At 28.6% G+C, this 23398-nt stretch overlaps 1 protein-coding gene across 1 annotated transcript in view; it reads left to right on the forward strand.

Annotated features, from left to right (window-relative positions):
* Nucleotides 1–7688: 7688 nt before the first annotated feature.
* The window catches only part of LOC113366045 (small conductance calcium-activated potassium channel protein), a 156913-nt gene continuing 141203 nt past the window's right edge, over nt 7689–23398 (forward strand). The window contains exons 1-3 of the mRNA XM_026607596.1: nt 7689–7883; nt 13072–13322; nt 22382–22477. Of these exons, the coding sequence (XP_026463381.1) occupies nt 7697–7883; nt 13072–13322; nt 22382–22477 (534 nt within the window). The 5' untranslated portion in view covers nt 7689–7696. The remainder of the gene's footprint in view (nt 7884–13071; nt 13323–22381; nt 22478–23398) is intronic.

Below are 23398 nucleotides of genomic sequence, written 5' to 3' on the forward strand. Positions count from 1 at the left end.
AATATTGTGAAAATAAAACATATCATTGTTTGACATTGAAAACATTTTGACACATGACAACTGTAACCTGCCAGAAATGCCAATTCACTTGAAATTTGAATTATGAGAGAAAAATAAGATTTTTCTATTAGATTAGTCTAGAAAAATTAGAATACAATATATTCATCATTATGAATAAGAAAAAAATAATATTTGTATTATTAGACTTGCCTAACGTTCTTTTTTCATATAAGAAGGTATTTGTAAACAATTTTAGAGATTCCAAAAATTGCAATTTCAATTATTTCAAAAAAAAACATTCGCACGTGTTTTTGCATATAAATAAAACTACAAACCAAACTACTTACTATTACTTATTATTAAATAAGATTCATCTAGAACATCCTATTAAATGCAATTTAACATTTGCCAAAACCATTTAACATTTGAGGTATGAGCCACCATTCGTTGTTTCATTTTAAACTAAGTTTCTACAAAAACGTTTAAATTAAAAATGTTAATTGTTTAAAATGTTTTGAAATAATTTCTTACCTTTCTCACAATATCTGGATTAGCATAAATATTTCAAGACTAAATGTAGCCAAATCGGTTCAGCTGTTTTTAAGTTTTAGCACACCTACAAACAAAACTACTTACTACAATTAAATAAGATTCACCTAAAAACATCCTGCTAAATCTAATTGAACAAAATTTATCAAAACAATTTGACATTTGACGTATGAATCGCCAACCATTGTTTCATTTGAAACGAAATTTCTAGAAAAACTGAAATTAAAAATGTAAAGCTTTTAAACTGTTTTGAAATAATTTCTTACCTTTCTCACAATATCTGGATTCATTAAATAAGATTCATCTAGAACATCCTATTAAATGTAATTGAATATATGTCAAAATCATTTGACATTTGACGTATGAGCCACCATCCGTTGTTTCATTTTAAACTAAGTTTCTACAAAAACTTTTAAATTAAAAATGTGAATTGTTTAAACTGTTTTGAAATTAAATGGATTAGCACAAATATTTCAAGACTAAATGTAGCCAAATCGGTTCAGCTGTTTTTAAGTTTTAGCAACCTAACATAATTTGCTCTATTTTTATATATGATATTTTATATATATATATATATATATATATATATATATATATATATAAAGATATATGTATATATCCTTTGCCTTATCTATCTAGTTTTCTCTTGAATTTCTAATAAGTCGTTGGTGTTTCCACAATACTTTTCTGTGTTGTGCAAATTTGCGATAATGCCTTTGCATAAGTTATAGAATCGATCGAGCTATTTTTAGATCGATAATAACACATGTGGCCATCACTAGCTGATAAATTATTGTCGAAATAATACATTTTATATTAACAAGTCACGTCAGAATCAAATATTAGAAATTGAAAGCAGGGGTTGATAGCTGTAAAAGATTTTTGTGATAATATTTTTAGATGGATTTATATATATATATATATATATATATATATATATATATATATATATATATATGATTATTTTACTATGTGATTTCAGTCATGGAGAGAAAATCCGTTTCAGAATTTGCATATTGAATTACTATGGTGGAAAAAACACTACAATGGGCTCATCTAGCACATTCACATACATAGTTATATTTTGACAAAAACTCGTTAAATCGTCACATACTGCCTGATAAAAAAAATAAAAATATTAAAAATATGATACAGACATTCCACTAAAAATAATGAATTGTAGATGGTTCTTTTAAATGAAAATTGAAGTGCGAGGCTTTCATGCAACAATGGGCAGATTTTTTTATAATAAATTTTTTATTAAAAAAATCACTAAAGAATTGTTTTTAAATATACTAGAATCTAACAAGATCTGTCAAGAATCTGCTAATTAACAATTTTTTACAATTAGGTTAAAAAATATAACGAGATCTTATAAGATTCAGGTCATAAGGATTATCAAATTTTCTAGAATAACATCAATAACTCTATTTAATAACAATTTTGTTTTCTATTTTAATATATATAAATTATTTTTTATTTAGTATCATTAATGTAGTTTTTAGACAACATTTTTGTTATGATATTACATTACATAAAATTTATTATTGAATTCACATCTAATAAAAATTCCGTTAGACTCAGGCTAGGATCTATTAAGAATGCAATGAGATTTTGAGAAATATATAATAATATCCATTAAGAATCTGATAACAATCAGAAACAAATCTGCAGTAGAAGTCATAAAAATTTTACGAGAATCTAATACAGTTATGTTAAGAAAATATTGCAAGATCTTGACGAAGAATTTGACTAGTTTGATTTTGTAGCCAGATTCTAAGAAAGAATCTAATAAAAGTGCAGTCAGATTCTGTAAAAAATGTAATAAAATTGTCATAAGGATCTAATAAAGTATCTAGCTATATTATGTACCAAATCTAATCATAATCCCATAAAGATCTGATATGAATGTAAAGAAGATCTAATAAGTAACTAGTAAATGATCTAGCCAGATTTTGCAAAGAATCTAACCAGATATTGCCAAGAATCTAGTAATAATGCAAGAATCTAGTAATCGAGCAAGATTCTGAAGAAAACCTATCCAAATTCTGGAATAAACTAATAAGAATGTCATGAAGATTTGACAAAAATCTAATGAGGATTTAACAAAAAAGATCTGGCAAAATTCTAGAAAAAATATAACATGATTCTGGAAAGAATTTAGCCAGGTTCTGGAAAGAAAGTTATGAGAATGCTATAAGGCTCTAATAAAAATCTAAAAAATCTAATAAACAGTCTAGCAAAATTCCGGAAAAAATCTAATAAAGAAATCATAAGGATCTGATAAAATTTAAATAAGAACCTACTAAAGATCAAATGAAGAATCAAACAAGATTTAGAACTGAATCTAACCAGACTCTAGAAAGAATCTATTAATAATGTCATAAAAATCTAATAAAAATCCAGTACATTTCGAATGAGGATTTAACAAAAAATCTAGCAAAATTCTAGAAAAAATTTAATCAAATTGTAGAGAGAATCTAATAAGAATGTCGTAAAAAAATCTTCATTTTGTTATTGCTAGTATAATGTTTTTTTTTAATTTTTTATGTCAAATGTTTCGTTCTCTTTAAATTGCCATTTATTGCATTTCTTTATAGCTTTGCAATCGTGAACGAAAAATTATATCCACACATACATGCACACACACATATTAATTTTTGTTTCAGGTATACCAAAATGTTCAGAAACCTCTGAAACGTGAAGATATGTAAAAAAAATAATTTTGATTTTTGGACGATTACAATAACTTACCCTACGGAAGTCAATAAAATAGCGAAAATAGAAATATCTCAGTAAATAAAAAAAAAAAAAATTATCTATTTTACCCCCAGCTTTTGCACTATCCGCAGCTTTCGAATAGCGCAGAATTTTCATTAAAGAAAACAATGGTGGAGATGAGATGAGAGCCGGAATTAATTTTCTATTCTTTGTTATGAATTTTCCGGCTGTTTATACTATCTGAAATGAAACCGAACCGAATATGAAATTGTATCAATTTCATTAGAGAAAAGCACTCTCTCGCACTAGAGGTACTTTTTATTATTAATAGTAATAATAGGGAAACAGAATTAAATTATAGAAAACAATGGGGGATAGAAAATGATAGAACTGGAAATTAAATTTGTGAGAAAAGGATGAAATTATGCAACAAAAATGTCATTAAAAATAATTTTTAGATTTTTACTAATCTACATAGTACAAAGAGTTTCTAAATCCCTGAGAAGAGTTCTAAAGGAAAATTTTCTGTTTCTTACGTGACACCAAGTCTTCACCGTACTACATAGAAAAGTCTCACAATTTCCATTTCTACAATGAAATTAAAACTATGCTAATAAAACCAAATGCAATAATACTTAAACTTTAACAACATTTCATAATTTATTTATCTACCCTCCTCGTAAAGAAACTTTGCATCAAACTTATTATCACATCTACTATCGCAGCCAAGGAAATTTTATTACACCTAATATTAGTTATGAAATGTCGTCAGTGCAAATAATAATAATTTCCACAGACATTCCCGGAAATAATAAAATGGAAGAAAAATAAACTGGAAGAAAATTGCAACAGGAAAAACTAAATACAACAGACGACAGTAAGGTGGAGAAATAAAGTTTTGATCCGGCCAAGAGAAGTAATGGTTGCAATTGGGTCAAACAACAACCCAAGTTGTAAATCTGACCTGAGGAATAATAGACAAACATATATAAACTCATATATATATATATATATATATATATATATATATGTGTGTTTTATATTACTATGGCATTTATGTTAAAAATAAATACATCATATAACAATTTTGAATAGTGTTTATTAGTAATATGGTAACACTCGTGATGCACACATTTATTAGTGTCGTCAATCATTATACGCATTTATATAATGATAAATTATACATTTATATTTATAATAGCTTTTAAAAATATTTATAATATTCAAAAACAATAATGTAGTTAAAGTCATACTTCAAATATAACATGATCGGTTTGTTATGGTAATTAGCATTTAGAAATGAACCTTTATTAGAGAAATGAAGTAATTACTGATTAATAAATCCTATAATATTCATTCACACAGTGGATTATATTAAACAATGCCTAAGAAAATATTTAAGAACTTCATGTAATTAAAATTAATATACATTTATTGACTGCTTGTATTTTTTTTTACTATTTTGCTAGCGATATAATCTCATTCTTTGAACAGCTGTAATATCTGTCTTGCCTAAAAAATATTTTCCATTTTAATAACTTCAAAGATTCATAGAAACTACAAATAATATAGAAACCAGTGGGGCGCATGGCATCGTGCCTTAAGGCAAATTGCTGGAACTTCTCGTACCGTAATTAAACATTTCGAGAAATGAAAATAATCAATAATTTATTATAAAAAAAAAATTATAAAAACATACTGTAAAATTATAAGTGGTTTTTAAACTAGGCGACGAGCGTATTCTACAAACAACTATTATAAGAATTTTTTTCTTTTTTTTTAATTGGATTTTTTTTGATAATTTAGATTTTTTTTCAAAATTTTGAAGTTTTCTTTAGAAGTATGAAATTTTTTGGAATTTGTTTTAAATTTTTTGAGAACTTGAAATCATTCGTTTTTTTTTTTAATTTTGGAATATTAATTTTTGTAAGAAATCTTTTTTTTTTAATTTTGATATTTTTTTAAATTTTTCAAAATTTAGGTTTTTCTTGAAAATGATGAAAAATTTCGAAAATCTTGAATTTTTTATTTGAAAATTTTCAAAATTACGAAATTTTCTGTAGAAGCATTTTTTGCACACCGTTCACTCAAGCAAAATGTTTTTTTAACTTCCCGAAGGAGAAGTTTATGTTTTCATCAGAAAACCCGATTCGCTAATTTTATGTTTTTTCGACGTTTCAAGCCATTTTGAATCGAATGAGACAAACTTTGGAAAAAGTATGTGTGTGTGTGCGTGTGTATGAACAGATTTTTTGCCGTAAATCGGCGTTTTTTTCAAAAATGGCTGGATCGATTTCAAAAATTTAAAAGCCATTCGATGTATTTTGATGAGAACTAGCGTTTCTGTTGTGCAACGATCGGCCGAGTCGTTTCTTTATAAATCGCAGAAAATTTAAAAAAAAATTATTACTTTCTTCAATCCTCGTTTTAGCCCGCAAATCTGAATCGATTTTGAAAATTTAAAAACCGTTCGAAAGATATTGATTGGGAATCGTGCTGATTAGTTTTTGGTAGAGATCGGCCGGGCCGTTTTCTTGTAATAAAGTTTAAAAAAAATTCGACAGTTATTATTATTATTTTTTGGACGGTAGATACTATAGTTTTCTAGATCATATTAAAATATTTCCGCCCTACGACAACTAGTTTAGCTATAAATATTCGTCAAAGTTTGCAAAAATTGGTAACCATTTGATGTATTTCGATGAGGACTATTGTTTGTCAGTTTTGTGCGACGATCGGCCGAGTCATTTCTTTGTAATTTGGAAAAGTGTGTTAGACTTTGAATACTGTAATTAAAATAGAGAAATGCAAACTAATACACAAAATGAAATTTAACCGAATTAAAACAAGCGCAACAATAGACATAAATCAAGATATACATGAACACTACACTAGACAACACAACAATTTTCACATTGAACGCAATAGAAAAAAGAATTTGAGAGAAAATGTCATATGGAGTGCTAGCAAAATATATAACGAATTGCCAAACGATATTAAGATGACCAATTATGACGATAAATTTAAAAGAAAAATAAACTTTTTGTCTACATTTAAGCTCATCCTACTGAATCGATTTTAAAAAATCAAAAACTATTCGAAAGATATTGGTTGGGACTGATTCTGATTAGTTTTAGGTGAAAATCTACCGAGCCGTTTTCTTGTAATTAACTGTTGAAAAAAAATTAAGTAGATTTTTATGAAATTTTTTTTTGGCGATATATATTATTGTCTTATAGAACTTACTGAAATATTACGGCCTTACGACAAGTAGTTTAATTTTAAAAATTCATCAAAGTTTGAGAAAATGAGTAGTTTTTTAGACATTTGTTAAAATTAAAGTTAGACGATTTACTTGCTATAACGATAGAGTACTCGGTCTTAATGAACATACTAAACCATTAATGTCATACGGAAACTGGTTCAATTATAACAATTATTTATTTGTGAAAATTTGCTTTTAGAAAATACTCCGAGTTAACGTGTTCGTTCGTTTTCAATTATGTGTGATAAATCCACTCGGAATACTTTTAATCACTCATAAATGAATTTATTTTTTATTGATTAAGTCGATTATCTAAACATATCGGGAAGTTCATGTAACTTGTCTCAAGGCTAAATACCAAACCAACTAGTTTTTATATGGGAAATTCCAAAAATTTGCCTTAAGGTACGATGCTATACACCACTAGTTTGTTTTATTATTTTCAAGGAACAGGGTAAAATACTCTTCTGATTCAGGCATTTTTCATTGAAACAAGATTTGTACTACGATGTAACTTTAAAATGTTTACTTATCTATGCCGATTTCCTTGTTGATATCGGTACGCATACAACGACAGATCTCTATTCACATATGCGACGACTGATCACAATCGACCCGTATAGAAATAATATCATCGAGAGCGAATTGTTAAGGATTTGCCTTCAGCGATGAAGGTAATTTTTGGTATTTTAAAACACAACACAAGTTTTATAGATTTATTACAGAGTACAGATATTATTATACAGAACTTCATTAAAGATTATTATAAGGTTAAGTGTTCTTTTTGACGTCCAGAGAGAGAGTGTGCCCTTCTGATAATTGTAGAGGTTCTCTGTCCAGCCGGAAATATAGAGTCCATAAAATGTAGAGTGGAACTCAAGAGATGTAGAGTCCATAGAGTAATAAATGTGGTAGTATGCACATAGAGGCATAAATGTGACGGTAAATAGATAAGAGTGTCGGCACATATCAGAATGACGTACAGTACAGTACGGGCGTAACGCTATTTTCGTTGCATTTGTAGGGACTTACACCCTAGTCGCGTCTAAAGAAGTTTTACTATTATATATATTATATATCATATAATCTATTATAATATTTCCATTATCTATTATTTTCCAGCTCCGCAAGCCCGTGTCAACGCTCTCGATACCTGGTGCTATGAGAGCATCGGGCTGCCTGCGAGATGGGTCCGGCCAGAACAACAACGCATCGAATGCCAACAATAATAATTCGACCGCGACGACGGCACTGCTGTACGGAAACACAGCGGCGGCGGCGGCGGCAGCTCAGGCGGCGGCAGCGGCAGGCAACGCGCTGCAGGACGAGGCCGGCGTAGCGTTAGTAGGTGAGCGAAGGAAAAATATTTGCCATTTGCCAATATTGAAAATTATATCTAGAAATTAAAATTCTAAACTTAACACTTCGGATGAAAAGTTCTAAGGCTATCTGAGAAAAACACGTTTTTTGACAAATTTCTTTTTTTTTTATTCGATATAGTTGTCTTCGAGGACCATATACGTATTATAGCGAATTTCGAACTTTTCAAAACTATATTTTTGTATTACGATTTGTACTTTGACTTGTATCATTTCTTCATTCGACTAAATTTTTAACTTCCCGTAAGGTAAGTTATAGTAATCGCAAAAAATCGAAAATAAAATTTTTTGCATTTCTCGACGTTTCAAAGGTTTCTGAATATTTTGGCATACCTTAGAAAAAATGGATGTATGTGTGTGTGTGTGTGTGTGTGTGCGTGTGTGTATGTATGTGCGGATACAAATTTTCGTCGACGATTTCGGGAACACGGACGAAGCAATTTGAATAATTCAAAAGCATTCGATTCGTATTGATAAGGAGACGGGCTGATTAGTTTTTGGCGAAGGCAGGTCTAGCCGTTCCGAAGATACGGGGCAAAAAGTTCCAAAAATAGTAACACGGTTTTTAAGAGAACGGAGCGTCCAATTTTAATAATTCAAAAAACATTTTACTTGCATTGACAAGATAAAGAATTGATCAAATTTTCATAAAGGCAGGTCTAGCGGTTTCGGAGATCTAATGAAAAAAGTAAAAAAAAATGCTATTTTGCTACCAAAAAATGATCATTAGGCATATGCACATCAAATTTTCAGATATTTTACAGAGATTTTAACAATAAGTATAAATTTTGTTTTCATTCCTATGGGTTCCGTACCAATGCTTATCCGTTAGACGGCGACTATGCAGTTAAAGCAGTACGATTGCTTTGAAAATAAGTTCAAAATTTCCAAAATATTTCAAAATACAAGTCTTTTTTACAAAAAAATGTAAATTTTTGTCGAAAATTTATAGTTTTTTAAAAAATCTAATTTTTCAGAGCAAATGTTTTTCAAAAATTTTAATCTTTAAAAAAAAAATTTTGGTACAGGAAGTACCAGCAATTTGCCTTAAGGCACGATGCCATGCGCCCCACTAGTTTTAAAGCACTGCACGTCTTTAAATGTACTATACATTTTTGAAAGAAAAGCATTTTTTTTAAAGCACTGGACTTTTTTTAAGATCCTGTATTTTAAGGAAACTTCTTAAATTTTTGCACTTTTCAAAATTTTATATTTTTTAGGAAGCACTGTATTTTAAGAAAGCACTGTATTTTTGATGAAGCACTGTATTTTTGAGAACGCACTCTATTTTTCAGAAAGGGCTATTTTTGAGAATGCACCGCAATTCTGAAAATGCATTGCAATGCATTTGATTGCATTATACATTTTTTTTTTAAATAAAGGACTGCAATTTTATAAAGCAAAGCACTGCACTTTTTCCAAAGCACTGCACTTCTTCCAAAGCACTGCAATTTTATAAAGCAAGGCCCTGCACTTTTTAACCAGAACTTCACTCTTTAGAAAGAACTGTACTCTCTAGAAAGAACTGCACTCTTTAGAAAGAATTGCACTTTATAGGAAAAACTGCACTCTATAAAAAGCACTGTATATATTTTGAAAGCACACTCTTTTTTTGAAAGCACTGTATATTGGTGAAAGCACTACACTTTTCTTCTTTAAAAACTGTACTTCTTTAAAAGCACTGCAATATTGTGCATTTCTGAGATCAATGCACTTCTCTGAAAGCACTATACTTCATTGATAGCACTGTTTTTATTTGAAAGTACTAAACCTTCTTAAAAGCACTTCACTTCATTGAAATCATTGTTTCTATTTGAAAGCCGTCGACTTTGTTGAAATCACCGAACTTTTTTGGTCACAGTAAACTTTTTTGAATGCACTGTTTGAATGTACAAAATTTCGTTGGAAACTTAAACTTCTTTAGAAACTCTAAACTTCTAAATTTCTTTGGAAGCAATAAACATTCTCAAAACCATGGAACACCAAAAATAAATATTTTTGCGCTGAACTTTTTTTAAAATATCGAACTTAATAGAAAGCACTGTCATCCATTGGAAGCACCGACATCGAACTTTTTATCTAAGTATCGAATTATTTTGAAGCAATAAATTTTTTTCACAACACCCAACTTTTTTTAAAAACAAAACAAATCGAATGCTTGAACCTTGTTTGAAATTGTCAAATTTTTGCATCATTTCAAAGAATCGATCAAACATTGTTGAAAATATTGAAATAAGTATTTTAGTTCTTTTTTGATGTAACACTTAATGCAGCGTGTAAAAACGATTAATTGATCTATAAAAAAAATTATTATAAAATATTTGTTTACAAAAATAAATATTATGACATGTCATTTTTGCTTTTGTTTCGATTTGATCTGCAGTCTACTATGATCCCACAGTAGCAAAAAAATAACTCCAGCAAATAAGATTTTAATTTTTATCATAATAGTATCTAACAAAATTGAAACTGACCCAAGTCACGTTTGTGACTTTACCACTATTTAGTGAAGTTAGTACTAAGAATATGAAGAATAGCATATTATATATCTTATATATAAAATTCTTCTGTAACAATGTAAGTTTCATATTTCCTCCTAAACTATAATTCGGATTTTCATGAATCTTCCTGAAGTTTGTTCGGGAAATTTTTTAGAATGTTTTGATTCATAGAAGTATAGTTAAATTGTAGAAATAAATAGAAAAAATTACAAAAAACCGCTTATCATTGTTTGCCCTTGAAAATATTTGAAGCTTAGTTTGACATTAAAAACAATTGAAGACTGTCATTTGCCAAACATTTCTATTCACTTATAGGCTAAGGCCATATTAGAATATAATAAATTCATAATTATGAATAAGGAGAATGTAATGTCTACATTATTAATGCCGAAAAGCAGCTGAGATGTGCCAAAAATTAAATTAATATAAGATGCAAATAATATAACAAGCATTTGACAAGTGATGCAGTCTGCGCATGCGTCTGACGTGCGCGTGTGTTTGCTTTTGCTTGCAATAATTTTATTTGCGCACTTTGCGAACAGATTCGCCGTACGAATTCGCGCAAAGGAGCGAGCCATAAGTGATTGCGCTCAAACATATTCAATTTGCAGTCGTTTTGCCTTACTATACTAAGTCACAATACAAAAAAATTATTTAGAAGTTTCATTGTGTCAAAAATGCATATGTTTGTCATTGGGTACGGAATATTTACCCAATGGAGCGCTTTGGGTCTGAAGTTTTTACTATTTTCCAATTTGTTTGGAATTTTGGAACTAGGTTCATCTTACTCTTCAGAAGTGAAAACAATTTAGACTCCTTTACCACTTCTCGGGTGGATGACATTTCTTTTTTCTTTTCTTCAAAATAACGTTGGGTATCGATAAAAGAACTAATTACACGAGAAAAATATTTAATAATGTTTTTCAAAAAAGGAAATACTTTTCAAGTTACTGGCTACTGAATATTTGTTTCTTTTTTGCGTTTTTCATCATTTTTTGCTAACACCTTCAAAAATATACATTTTAACGAAAATCATGTAATGAACAGAATTATATTAATTAAAATCTTAATAAATCGTTATTTTATAGTGTTTTAGGAACATTATTAGGCTAGATATGAAAATGGGTTTTTATAGTGCTCAAAATAAGCTTGAAAATGAGTACTTCTGCGTGTAAAATGAGTAAGCTATCATGCAGATAAAGGACGCATACAATGTTTTTTCATTTAAATCAAATAGTTTTTCAGTGCCATTTCCACCAAATTTAAAAATAATCGTATTCCATCTAGAATTAACTTGGTTTAAGAGATCTTGATGGATTCTAGAAAATACCACAACTTTAGTACAAATGATTCTCAAAAAACTCATGATTTCATGAAAAAAAAAAACATTTAAAAAAAAACAACCAATTTCTCATCATAATACCTCTGAAAGAATACGTATAAAAGTATATATATAAGAAAATTCGAGGTATTTTTCTGACTAATTATTATTGTTTATTATTTTTTCGTTACACAAATATTGATAGATGTATGATTAATTATGGAGCTGTCCAACCAGAGGTCTTTCGAGCCCTTTAACCCATCGCCGTTTTACAATAAGAGAAGTTACGGTAAAATTAATGATAGAGAAAGTTGTAGCTCATTTAATCACCTTTAAAATAGTGTATTACAAGTTCTGATAAAATCAGAATTAAAAGAGTTATAATCCAATTAATGCTGTGGATGGTGACGGAGTGCAAATTGTTAAAAACATTGAAATTAAGATAAAGATTAGCCTATTTCCAAAATATCAAGTAAATTGGAGCACAGTAAAAAAAATCACAGAGCAATAATTTTGTTGATTGTAAGTTGAATAGAGCACATGTGAACAGGATTTGACAAATTAATTCACTTCAAATATAAACTTAAGCAATAATGTATATTTATTTATTGGAGAAAAAAATGTAATTTAGATATTAAAATTACTAAAAGACAGTTAAAATATGGTACGAAATTATAAAAATTATAGGCAACATTATTGAAGCATATATTTTGGGTAAAAAAATAAAAGGTGATATTGCACCTTTGCCGCGAATGCTATATATTAATTCTTTCTGAATTTGTTGTACTTTTTAAAAGATTTCAATTTTCAACACGTGTATCTTATGCTGTGACATAAATCACAAAGGCAGACGATCATTTTTAGTGTGATAAATTTGGAAAATCGATGTTTTAGTCGTGAATAAACAAAAAATCATTTATTTATACATCCACATCTACAGGTATGACTAAAAATACTATATAACCCTTGAATGCAATAAAATAAATTGAGCTATTGGAAATTTGTTCTATATATCGCAGTGTAAAATTTTTAATATACAATTTTATTGAACATTTTTTAATATTTGTTAAATGAATAATTAAAGTGTTAACTGTGGGAATTGAGAACAATCATTTTGTTTGAAACAGTTCTACATTCAACTCATATATTGGTGTAAATAGTAATTCAAAAAACAGTAATTATTATTATTAACTAAGCAGTAAATATTAGTATAAAATATTGTAAAATTGTAGACGTGGGTACAGAACAACGTCTGTCGGGTCAGCTAGTATATATATATATATATATATATATATATACATACCTATACAATTACCATCTATCTTTTTCTTTCAGGTGTTCATAGCGAGTACCCGCGCTTCATGGAGGAGCGCGGCCTCGGCGGCGGCGCCCTCAAGGGCCCCGGCACAGCGCCCTCGAGCGCCGGCAGCAGGCACAAGCCCAACGTCGGCTATCGCCTCGGCCGAAGGAAAGCCCTCTTCGAGAAGAGGAAGAGGATCAGCGACTACGCCCTCGTCATGGGCATGTTCGGCATCATCGTCATGGTCATCGAGAACGAGCTGTCCAGCGCGGGGGTATACAATAAGGTAAGGGATGGTAAAGGATTTATGTGTGTATATATATATATATATATATATATATATCTTATATATATAAATGGAGCTCTCGATCAAATGATCCGCTAAAACTCGAAAACGGCTAAACCGATTTGGCCAGTCCTAGTCTTGAAAAATTCGTGCTAATCAGTAGGTTGTCGGAAAGGTGAGATATTATTTCGAAATCGCGTACAAACTTTACATTTTCAATTTGAACATTTTTGTAGAAGCGTAATTTGAATAAAACAATGGACGGTGGCTAATACGTCAAACGTTTTTAACAGATGATGTTCAATTACGTTTGATAGGATGTTTTAAGTGAATATTATTAACTTCCCGTAGGGTAAGTTATTGTAATGAGCCGAAAATCGGAATTGAAAATTTTTACATTTCTCGACGTTTTGAAGGTTTCTGAACGTTTTGGCATACCTCAGAAAAAATGGATGTGTGTGTGTGTGTGTGTGTGTGTGTGTATGTATGTATGGATTTGAATGGTTTAAAAAACATTTGATTCCTATTAATAAGGAGAAGAGCTGATTAGTTTTTGGCAAAGACAGGTCCAGCAGTTACGGAGATAAGGAGCAAAGAGTGCAGAAAATAGAAATCGAGTTTTTGAGAGAACGGAGCATCCGATTTGAATGATCTAAAAAACATTCCATTAGTAATGATTGGGAAAAGGGGTAATTAGTTTTTCGCAAAGGCAGGCCCAGTCATTTCGGAGATACAGAGCTAAATGTACAAAAAATGGCAGTTTTTGAGAGAACTAAGCGTCCGATTCAATTGATTCAAAGAACTTTTTGCTTGTCTTAACAAAATAATTGATTTTGGAAAAAAAATTTTGAACCATTTTTTTTTTTTTTTTTTTTTTTTTTTTAATTTTTTGTATATCGAAAATAATTCAGATTTTATTTTTATTTCTGACTATAGTTCTAATATACTTTAAACAAATAATTTCAACTCTGCAATTCAGTTTATATAATTATTATAAATATTAGACAATAATACAATATTTATAATAATCTATTTGAAAACATTCAATATTCCTCGAACGTTTCGTTACGGTACGGGAAGTTCCAGCAATTTGCCTTAAGGCACGATGCCACCCACCCCACTAGTTTAATTTTGATTAGATTGTAGTAAGTAGTTTTGTTTGTAGTTATATTTATACACAAAAACGTTAGTAAAGAAGAATTATAAAAATATAAAATCAAATATGTTTCTAACAGAAGATTTTCTAAAAAAATGCAATACACACTTGCATACTCTATTTTTATTAGTTGCGAAACGACGGTTGGATATGATATGAGAAGCACTTTTGAAAAATGTTTTAAAAATATACAATATTATACTAGAGCTATAAAATTTTAGTATGTTATTATCTAATATATGTACTCAATTATAAAAATATAAAACCACATATGTTTCTAACAAAAAAAGCTATAAACGTGCAATTTTGTGAACAAATGCACTCTTGCGCATCTAGTTTCCAATAGTTGCAAGTACACGGTTTGATGAGTATTTTGAAAAATATTTAGAAATATAAAACGTTATACTAGGGCTACGAGTATGTTATTTCTTAATACGTGTACTAAATTATAAAAATATGAAATCACACATATTTCATACAAAACAGCTATAAATTTGCAATTCAGTAAAATCATGTAATAGGGCCGCACGTGTCACTACAAACTCAACAATATCAACTTTTTTGAAATGTTAATATAAAAATTCACTTTTTAGCATATTTTTCTCAAACACGGTGCTCTGAAAGATCTCATTTGTATAATTATTAACTCATTGATATTTATAAAACATTTTCTAGGCTATATTATTTTTTATTTATGTTATTTAAATTCAGAACCTAAATTTGGTATCGATCAAATGGACATTTTGTCGATTATCATTTTCCCAGTTATAATTTCTCAGAATTTATCGAAGAATAGATAGTAATATATGAAGGTCCGGGGTTAAAAAGGTCCACCACCGATGTGTCAAAAATCAGTAAAGTTAGGCATTGTTTAACAACAATATTTGAAAGTAAAGGGAAAAAATGTATATCCAGCTATAACCTTGATTTGAAAACGGTAATCTTTGAAAATCCATAATAAAAGTATTTTTTTCCATTGGCAGTTTTTTAGCATTAGTTAAAAATGTAATTATTTTGTAAAATACCTTTAAAATTAAAATGAGACATTAATCCTGTTTGCCACCTAGCCTCTTCAAGTTACCCCGTCTATGGGGTAAAAAGGTTTAGATTACAATTTTTTGAAAGACATCAAAAAGCACATTTCTACAATGATGAAGTAGCTGACAGTTTTACTGAAAATAGTCAGATAATTGTTCGTTTGAAATGTGTTATTTGTTGTGATATAATTGGTTTGGTTTTCACAATATAGTTTATATATTTGCTCAAAGTCAAATTGGACCATTGTGCCTCGCCCTGCTCTACATATATATATACTTTTTATTAAATTTACTTTAATTCATCGAATTTTACTTGAAACTTTTCAAAAAGCAGGTCAAAGAAAAAACATTTAATTCATTTTCTATCTATCCTCGCAGAAATTTGAAAATTTTATATAAGCTCATTAGTATTATTCACAATTATACAATCCAGAATCCAAAAAGAATCTGAAAAACTTGAAACGTAATCAATAAGTCGAAAGACCAGAAAAGACTTGGATGGAATATACTGTTTCTTATAGAAAGTGTATAAATCTTCCAGTTTGATTGTATTGACAAAATGTAGACAAACTAATAGGGTTTATTGTTTTATATAATACCTCATTGTATATAGCATTCAAACGACACAGCCTTATTCACTTAAATTATTAATATTTTTGAGTCTCTAGAAATTGTTTAGAATATACCTCACTTGGCAGAACAACGTTTGCCGGGTCAGCTAGTATATATATATATATATATATATATATATATATATATATATGTATATATATAAATGAAACACGTCAGTGATTTTAGCGTCAGACACATATGACTGACATTTTTTTTTTGCATTTTTTGAGTGCACTGTTTTGCTTCAATTGTTAAATCATTTAAATATTCTTAATTTATAATGAATTATTTTTTACATTTTATCAGAATTCTCATACTCTCCCAACGCCCATTTAATCTCTTTACCATTTCTTCAGAATGATTTATTTATTTTCCTAAATTAATATAAACTTTCCTCGGTCTTAGTCTGTTATCAGAAAAATAGTGTGGAAACAGTTGCAGCTATAGCTCTCATTTAGCAATTATGCAAATTGTTTGCGGCTTTTTAACGAAATTGGCGACAGTAGGGCGCCGAGTCGGGTATTATTATTATTATTGTCGCACTGCGATAAAGGAAAAGCTCGGAAAACTGAGAAAATGTAAAGAAAAATATTATATAAGCAGATGACCCGAGAGACGTTGTCCTGTACCCATGTCTACAATTTTTTAATATAATGTACTAATATTCACCGTTTACCTAAAAATAATAATTATTGTTTTTTAAATTACTCTTCATGCCAAAATGCATATACATTTATAATATGAGCGATGTTAAATGTAGAACTGCTTTAAATAAAATGATGAATCTCAATTTCCACACTATATTGAAAATTGATGTCTTTTAAACGGTATAACATAACCATAACCATAACATAACACTTTTACTTCATGTTGGATTAAATAATTGAATTTTTTATTATTTAAGATATCCAAAATTGCATCTTAAACTTCTTCTAATCGATATCGTGAGGACCGAATTGTATGTATTCATCTCTACTTTCCCATTTGTTGTTCTAAAGTAAAATTTTTGTGAATTTTAAAAATATTGTGGAAAGATCAGTAAAAGATGCAAAGAAATTATATATTGAAAAAAAACTATATTGAAAATTTAATATCGAAATCTTGTGTTGGCGCCCCCTAAGGCGTGCGCTCGTATTTTTCGCATGCATCGTTTTAAACGTCTGATTAATACTTAATTTCATATTTTAAGTGAATAAATTTATCGTATTTTTTCATATGTGTATAATTCAATCTGCCATACATATACTGTATTTTATATTTTAATTTCTGGCACATCTCAGCTGCTTTTTGGCAATAATAATGCAGACATTTTATTTTTCCTATTCATAATCAAATTTATTATACATATTCTAACATTGTCTAGGTTCATGGGTAAATTGAAATTTTTGGCAGGTGATAGTTTTCATTTATTTTCAATGCAAACAATGACATATCGTTTTTTGCAATTTTTTCCATTTATTTCAACAATATTGCACATACATCCCAGTACTTTATAATCACATACATCCTAGAAAATTTTCTTAACAAATTTCAGAAGGATTTATCAAAATTCGAATAATTGTTTAGAAGGAGTATACAGTGAATGCTTGTAATTTAATATGAACTTTATATAATAGCAATAAAGCTCAAATTGATTCTACGTTTTAGTTCGCAAACGTTTGTATGAGAAAAAGAAAAAGGGCTGTTTTTAGGGTTTTCCCCGGCAATTATTCGATTTTTTCTCGCCGTAAGAACCATCCTTGGACTTCAACGAACATTTTAAAAAATAATTGGCCAAATCGGTCCAGGCGTTGTTGAGTTATGTGCTTATCAACACATTTTGCGATTCATTTTTATATATAAGATAATAGATCCAACCGCTGCCACCAAAAATACAAAATACAAGTAAAAATTTTATCGTTGCATGAATCAAATTTGTTAATAAATTATTAAATAAACGACATTTCTAACTGTGTCTATTTCCGCACAGATTTAATTTACAACTTGCAAGAAATTAATTGCCCTTCCCACTTTTATTATGCCTCGGACATAAAATCCATCGTTAGTCAACAGATGTTTTTCATTCCAAATGATTTACTCAAATTTATTGCTCGAGTTTATTTGTGCGATTAAGTGCGAATCGAGAGTCGTTCGAAACAAAAACAACAACTGATTAAAATAGTAATTTCGATATTGAATCAACATCGATGATGAATTGTGGACTGATTGACGGTGGAGAAATAAATTAATAGAATAGTGTATATCCTATATATGAAATTCTTTTATACAGATTTATGATTTGATACTTTACATTTGTAACTAGTTAGTTATTTTTATACTAAACATATTTTTATTACATTTTATTTTCATTAATTTACAAACTTCTGGTGCATTTGCTTTTTGCCAAATATACTTAAAATTTAAAAAAATCGATATTTTACCATCAATACAGTAATTTGAATTTATTGCAACGTTAGCGATTTATAGAAATATTTATATCAATTTGAAATTTTTTTTACCATATTTTATCACCTCTATGTATTTGTAAATTTATCCAAAATCCTTCATGTAAGATTTCCCAAATACACTTCACAAAAAATAATTTACTATCTATAAATAATTATAATTTCAGAAATTATATAACATGATTTGGCACCGATATAATTTTATAGATCGTTTTGATTTAATCAATACTTACCTAAAATCACATCTGGAGATGATTGATGTTTCAATTAATAAATTTTCAATTAAAATTTTGTCAGATTTTTTTTATGATATATGAATAAAAAAGAAATAACTGAAGCCAAAAAATTTAAGATACACTTCTATATTTGTTTATTCATTGGGGAGATAATTTTATAAAGTTTTATTTTTGCTTCTGTAATATATATTAATTAATTTGTAGCAAATTTGCAACGAATATCAGATGTTTTGATAAAATCTTAGAATCGGCATTTTTTTAAAAAAAATGCAGATATAAACTTTTTCACTTTTTTCTTTGGTAAATAAATCAGTACAATTTATATGAAATACATATATTTAATACTTACTTGAACTTACGTTTGCTTTCAATGATATTGGATACAAGAATAAACAAATATATACATGAAATAAATTATATATATATATATATATATTAGGGTGGTCCTTAAAATGGTCATTTTCGAATTTCCTTGCTCCCAGGGGCTCAAATGGTTCCAAATAGATAAAAAATAATTCTCTGAAAGTTTTAGCTCTTAATATTAACGTTTAGATAGAGCGCAATTCAATCAAAGTTTTGTATGGAAGTAGCATGAAAAAATTTTCAAAAATTTTAAGAATGTTTTTTAGATGTAATTTAGTGAACAATTGAATGAATAAAACTCATTCATTTATCGCTAAGTTACACCTAAAACATTTTTTTTTTAATTTTCAAAAATTTTTCCATGCTCTTTCCATACAAAGTTTGATTGAATTGCGCTCTATCTAAACGTTAATATTAAGCGCTGAAACTTTCAGAGAAATTGTTTTTTAGCTATATATATATATATATATATATATATATATACAGTGGTGTTGTGCTAATATTTTTTTTGCCGGAACGCTAAAATTTAAAATCCGGTTCAAAAAATTTGATATATTTCGATAAGACCTCACAAATGTAATATATTGACTTATTATATAATTAACTCTATTATATACAGCTAGTCTATACATTAAATTGTACAAGTATGAGGGAATCATTGAGTACATAATTTATATTCTTCAATGACATTAATTATATTTATTCTGGTATTATTTGTATTCATTAATACCTACATGTATTTATTATGATATAAACGTACTCAAGATTTATTACAATACTTTATAAGACTTAACCTAATAATATGATAACCTATTACCTATCATACTATATTATATTATTTTATATCATAGATAGATATCTATTATCTATCATACCGTGAGATATCTATACCGTCATTAACTTATTATATACCTACATACCTTTTACTTCTTATAAATACTACTGTCTAATTTATATATTCACCTATATTATATAGGTTTACCTTACGCCCTATGTATTATCTCTACCTATTATATATATTATCTATTGTCTATACCGGGAATTGAACCCGGGACCTCCGCGTGGAAGTCGCGCACCTTAACCACTACTCTATCGGCTACCCCCACTAATAATATTATTAGGACTGCACTGTTGTTTCCGCGGTTCATTTTCTAATTAATTGGGTAATTAATACTAAGGCGTCGCGACGAGGCGCGAAGAAAAACGATTGATCGTAGGGGTTACGGTGGTGTAGTGGTTAAGGTCGTCGCGTTCCACGCGGCGGACCCGGGTTCGATTCTCGGTAGGGTTAATGTAGCGTGTAAAAAAAATATAGGTAATAGGATATATAGTAGATATAGGTTAGGTGTATTCGGTATACAATGTAGGGATTTGAGAGTATGTGATGAAATATAGCGCATGGTATAGATGTAAGGCATGTAGTATAGAATGCAACGTAAGGCTATAGAAATACACGAATAGGAACCTATGATGTAGGTGTTAGTGTATAAGAAATGCGAATTTATATAAGATTATAAGATAAGATGAGATAAGACTTATAAGATAAGATATAAGATTTAATTTATAAATATTATTTTTTCTATAAGAAATTTTATCTCGGTATTAAATATCTAAAATATCCGTTAAGGCGTCGATTACACCTTACTGCTGCCTTTGCCGTTATCACTTCATAAAAAATTAATTACTGCACTTTTAAACGATTGTGTGCACTATGCGACAATAGACATAGAACTATAAATTTTATTAAATGTTTGAGTAACTTTTGCGAGCTGAATTTCTTAAGGGGGTATTCTACTGTAGAATTTTGAAAAAATCGAAAAATTTTTTTTTTCATATTTTCAAAGTTTAGTTATTCAGAAATATGTCATTGAAAGGATGTTTCAAAATCACTATTATTTCCTGAGTTATAGCCGTTTTAGTGACGTAGCCTCGGTTCGGGTCCGACCGAGTCTCAAAACTTTGAACGCGTTTTTCTCGGAACTACTTTTTTCGAGCTGGCGGTAAGGATATCTCGAGTTCTAATGAACCGATTTACTTCAAATTTGGAGAGGATCTTCTCCATACATCGCTTTATCGCATGGACCTTTCCCAAAACTATAACTTTTCATTTAGTATTTTTAAAAAATTCGGAATTGTTAAAAAAAACATGAAAAAAATTTTTTTTTCAAACTGTCGCCATTCAAACAAAAATTTTTTTTTTAACTTATCCAAGGTTCATACGATAGCGGCATCTATAATAATTAAGAATCCATCTATTTTTTATGTTTCAAATCACCAGGAGGGTTGGAATCATGTACGCCAGGACACCCTCTTTTTTTGGGAACCCCCACTTTGACTGCTCATAACTTTGTGAATTTTAATTATTTTTTTTTTAATAATTTTTTTATGTAATAATAAAATATCAATAAACAAATCATAAAAAATCGATAGTAAAAATATAATTTGTTTCCTTTATACAGCGCTTCAAAAACCGGCCAAAACTCATGCTTCTACAGTAGGAATACGCCCTTGGTGTTCTTAGTCTCGCAACTTACTGAATTCTAAAAATTCTAAATTTAAAAATATAATATAAAAATTATTATACCGCTGTTTGGGAGGTATGGCAATTTATAAATATACAGACTAATATATACAGAATTTGGAATTTTTCTATAATCCGTAATGTTGAGAAAGTTTGCATTAGACCTGAAAAGGGATCCGTTTTTACCATATCAACCACTTCATTTTCGAATAAATTACATTTACGTATTTATACACTTGATTATAATAATTTATAATTATTAAACTTACCTTAATACTTAATGAACATATCCAACAATCTAAAATTATTATATACTCGTACACATGATATTTTATCAAAATTCTGTTTTTAAATTGATTTTTTTAAAACGATTTTTTTATTTACCATCGTTTTATTATTATATGCATTGTCGTCGGGGATTATTAGTAATTTATTTTAAAACTTATATACAAATTTATCACTAGTTTTTTTTGTTGTAAAGAATGTTTCTGAAATTCAATGGTTTCATCTTAGTTGTTGTATTAATAAAATTGGTAGAAAACTTAGTCTGGTAAATGAAATTTTGGGACCTCCGTTGCTCGTTTGCATTGCTGATTGATGTTCACCTGAATATAATAAAAAGCCAGGGCCAGCTAGTATATATCACATAAGTAAAAAAATTATTTTTCATATATATTTTTTTTGTTTCAGGCTTCATTCTATTCGATGGCTCTGAAAACTTTGATCTCCGTTTCAACTGTGATATTACTTGGATTAATTGTAGCATACCACGCTTTAGAAGTTCAGGTAAGAAAAAAAAAATAAATTTACACTTTTGAAATAATACTTAAACCAACAACCAAAACTATTTTCTAACTCCAACTATCTTCTTCCTTAATAACTAATGATTTATTTTTTAATAACGAACTCAATATCTGCATATTAGTGATAGTCTTCAATTTTTTTCTATTTTGTCGGAGATTTGACACTGCCAATTATTATTATTAATAATAATTATTATTGTTTTAAATTACTCTTAACGCCAAAATGCATATACATTTATAATATGAGCGATTGTTAAATGTAGAACTGCTTTAAAAAAATGGTGAGTCTCAATTCCCACACTATATAGGAAATTAAAGTCTTTAAAACGTTATAATATAACCATAACCATAACATAACACTGGTACTTCATGTCAGATTAATTAAATTATTTTTAATTATTAAATATCTAAAATTGATATTTTTTTTTTTTAAACTTTCCTAATCGATATCATAAGGGCCGAATTTTATGTATTCATCTCTACTTTCCCATTTGGTTGTTATAAAGTGAAATTTTTACGAATTTTGTAAATATTAAGGAAAGATTAGTAAAAGATGCAAAGAAATTATATATTAAAAAAAAACTTTATTGAAAATTTAATATCCGAATCTTGTGTTGGCGTCCCCTAAGACGTGCGCGCGTATTTTTCTACTAAATTTTTAAATTTTTCTACTAACTGGCCCTGATTAATACTTAATTTCATATTTTGAGTGAATCAATTTGTCATATCATGTTCATATGTGTATCATTCAATCTGCCATACATACACTGTATTTTATATTATTTTAATTTCTGGCACATCTCAGCTGCTTTTTGGCAATAATAATGTAAACATTTAATTTTTCTTATTCATAATCATAAATTTATTATACATATTCTAATATTGTCTAGGTTCATAAGTAAAT

Source organism: Ctenocephalides felis, unplaced genomic scaffold, assembly GCF_003426905.1.
Source record: "Ctenocephalides felis isolate EL2017-DRISC unplaced genomic scaffold, ASM342690v1 CF-g0.4_SCAFFOLD_01170, whole genome shotgun sequence".
In the NCBI taxonomy this organism is placed as follows: domain Eukaryota; kingdom Metazoa; phylum Arthropoda; class Insecta; order Siphonaptera; family Pulicidae; genus Ctenocephalides; species Ctenocephalides felis.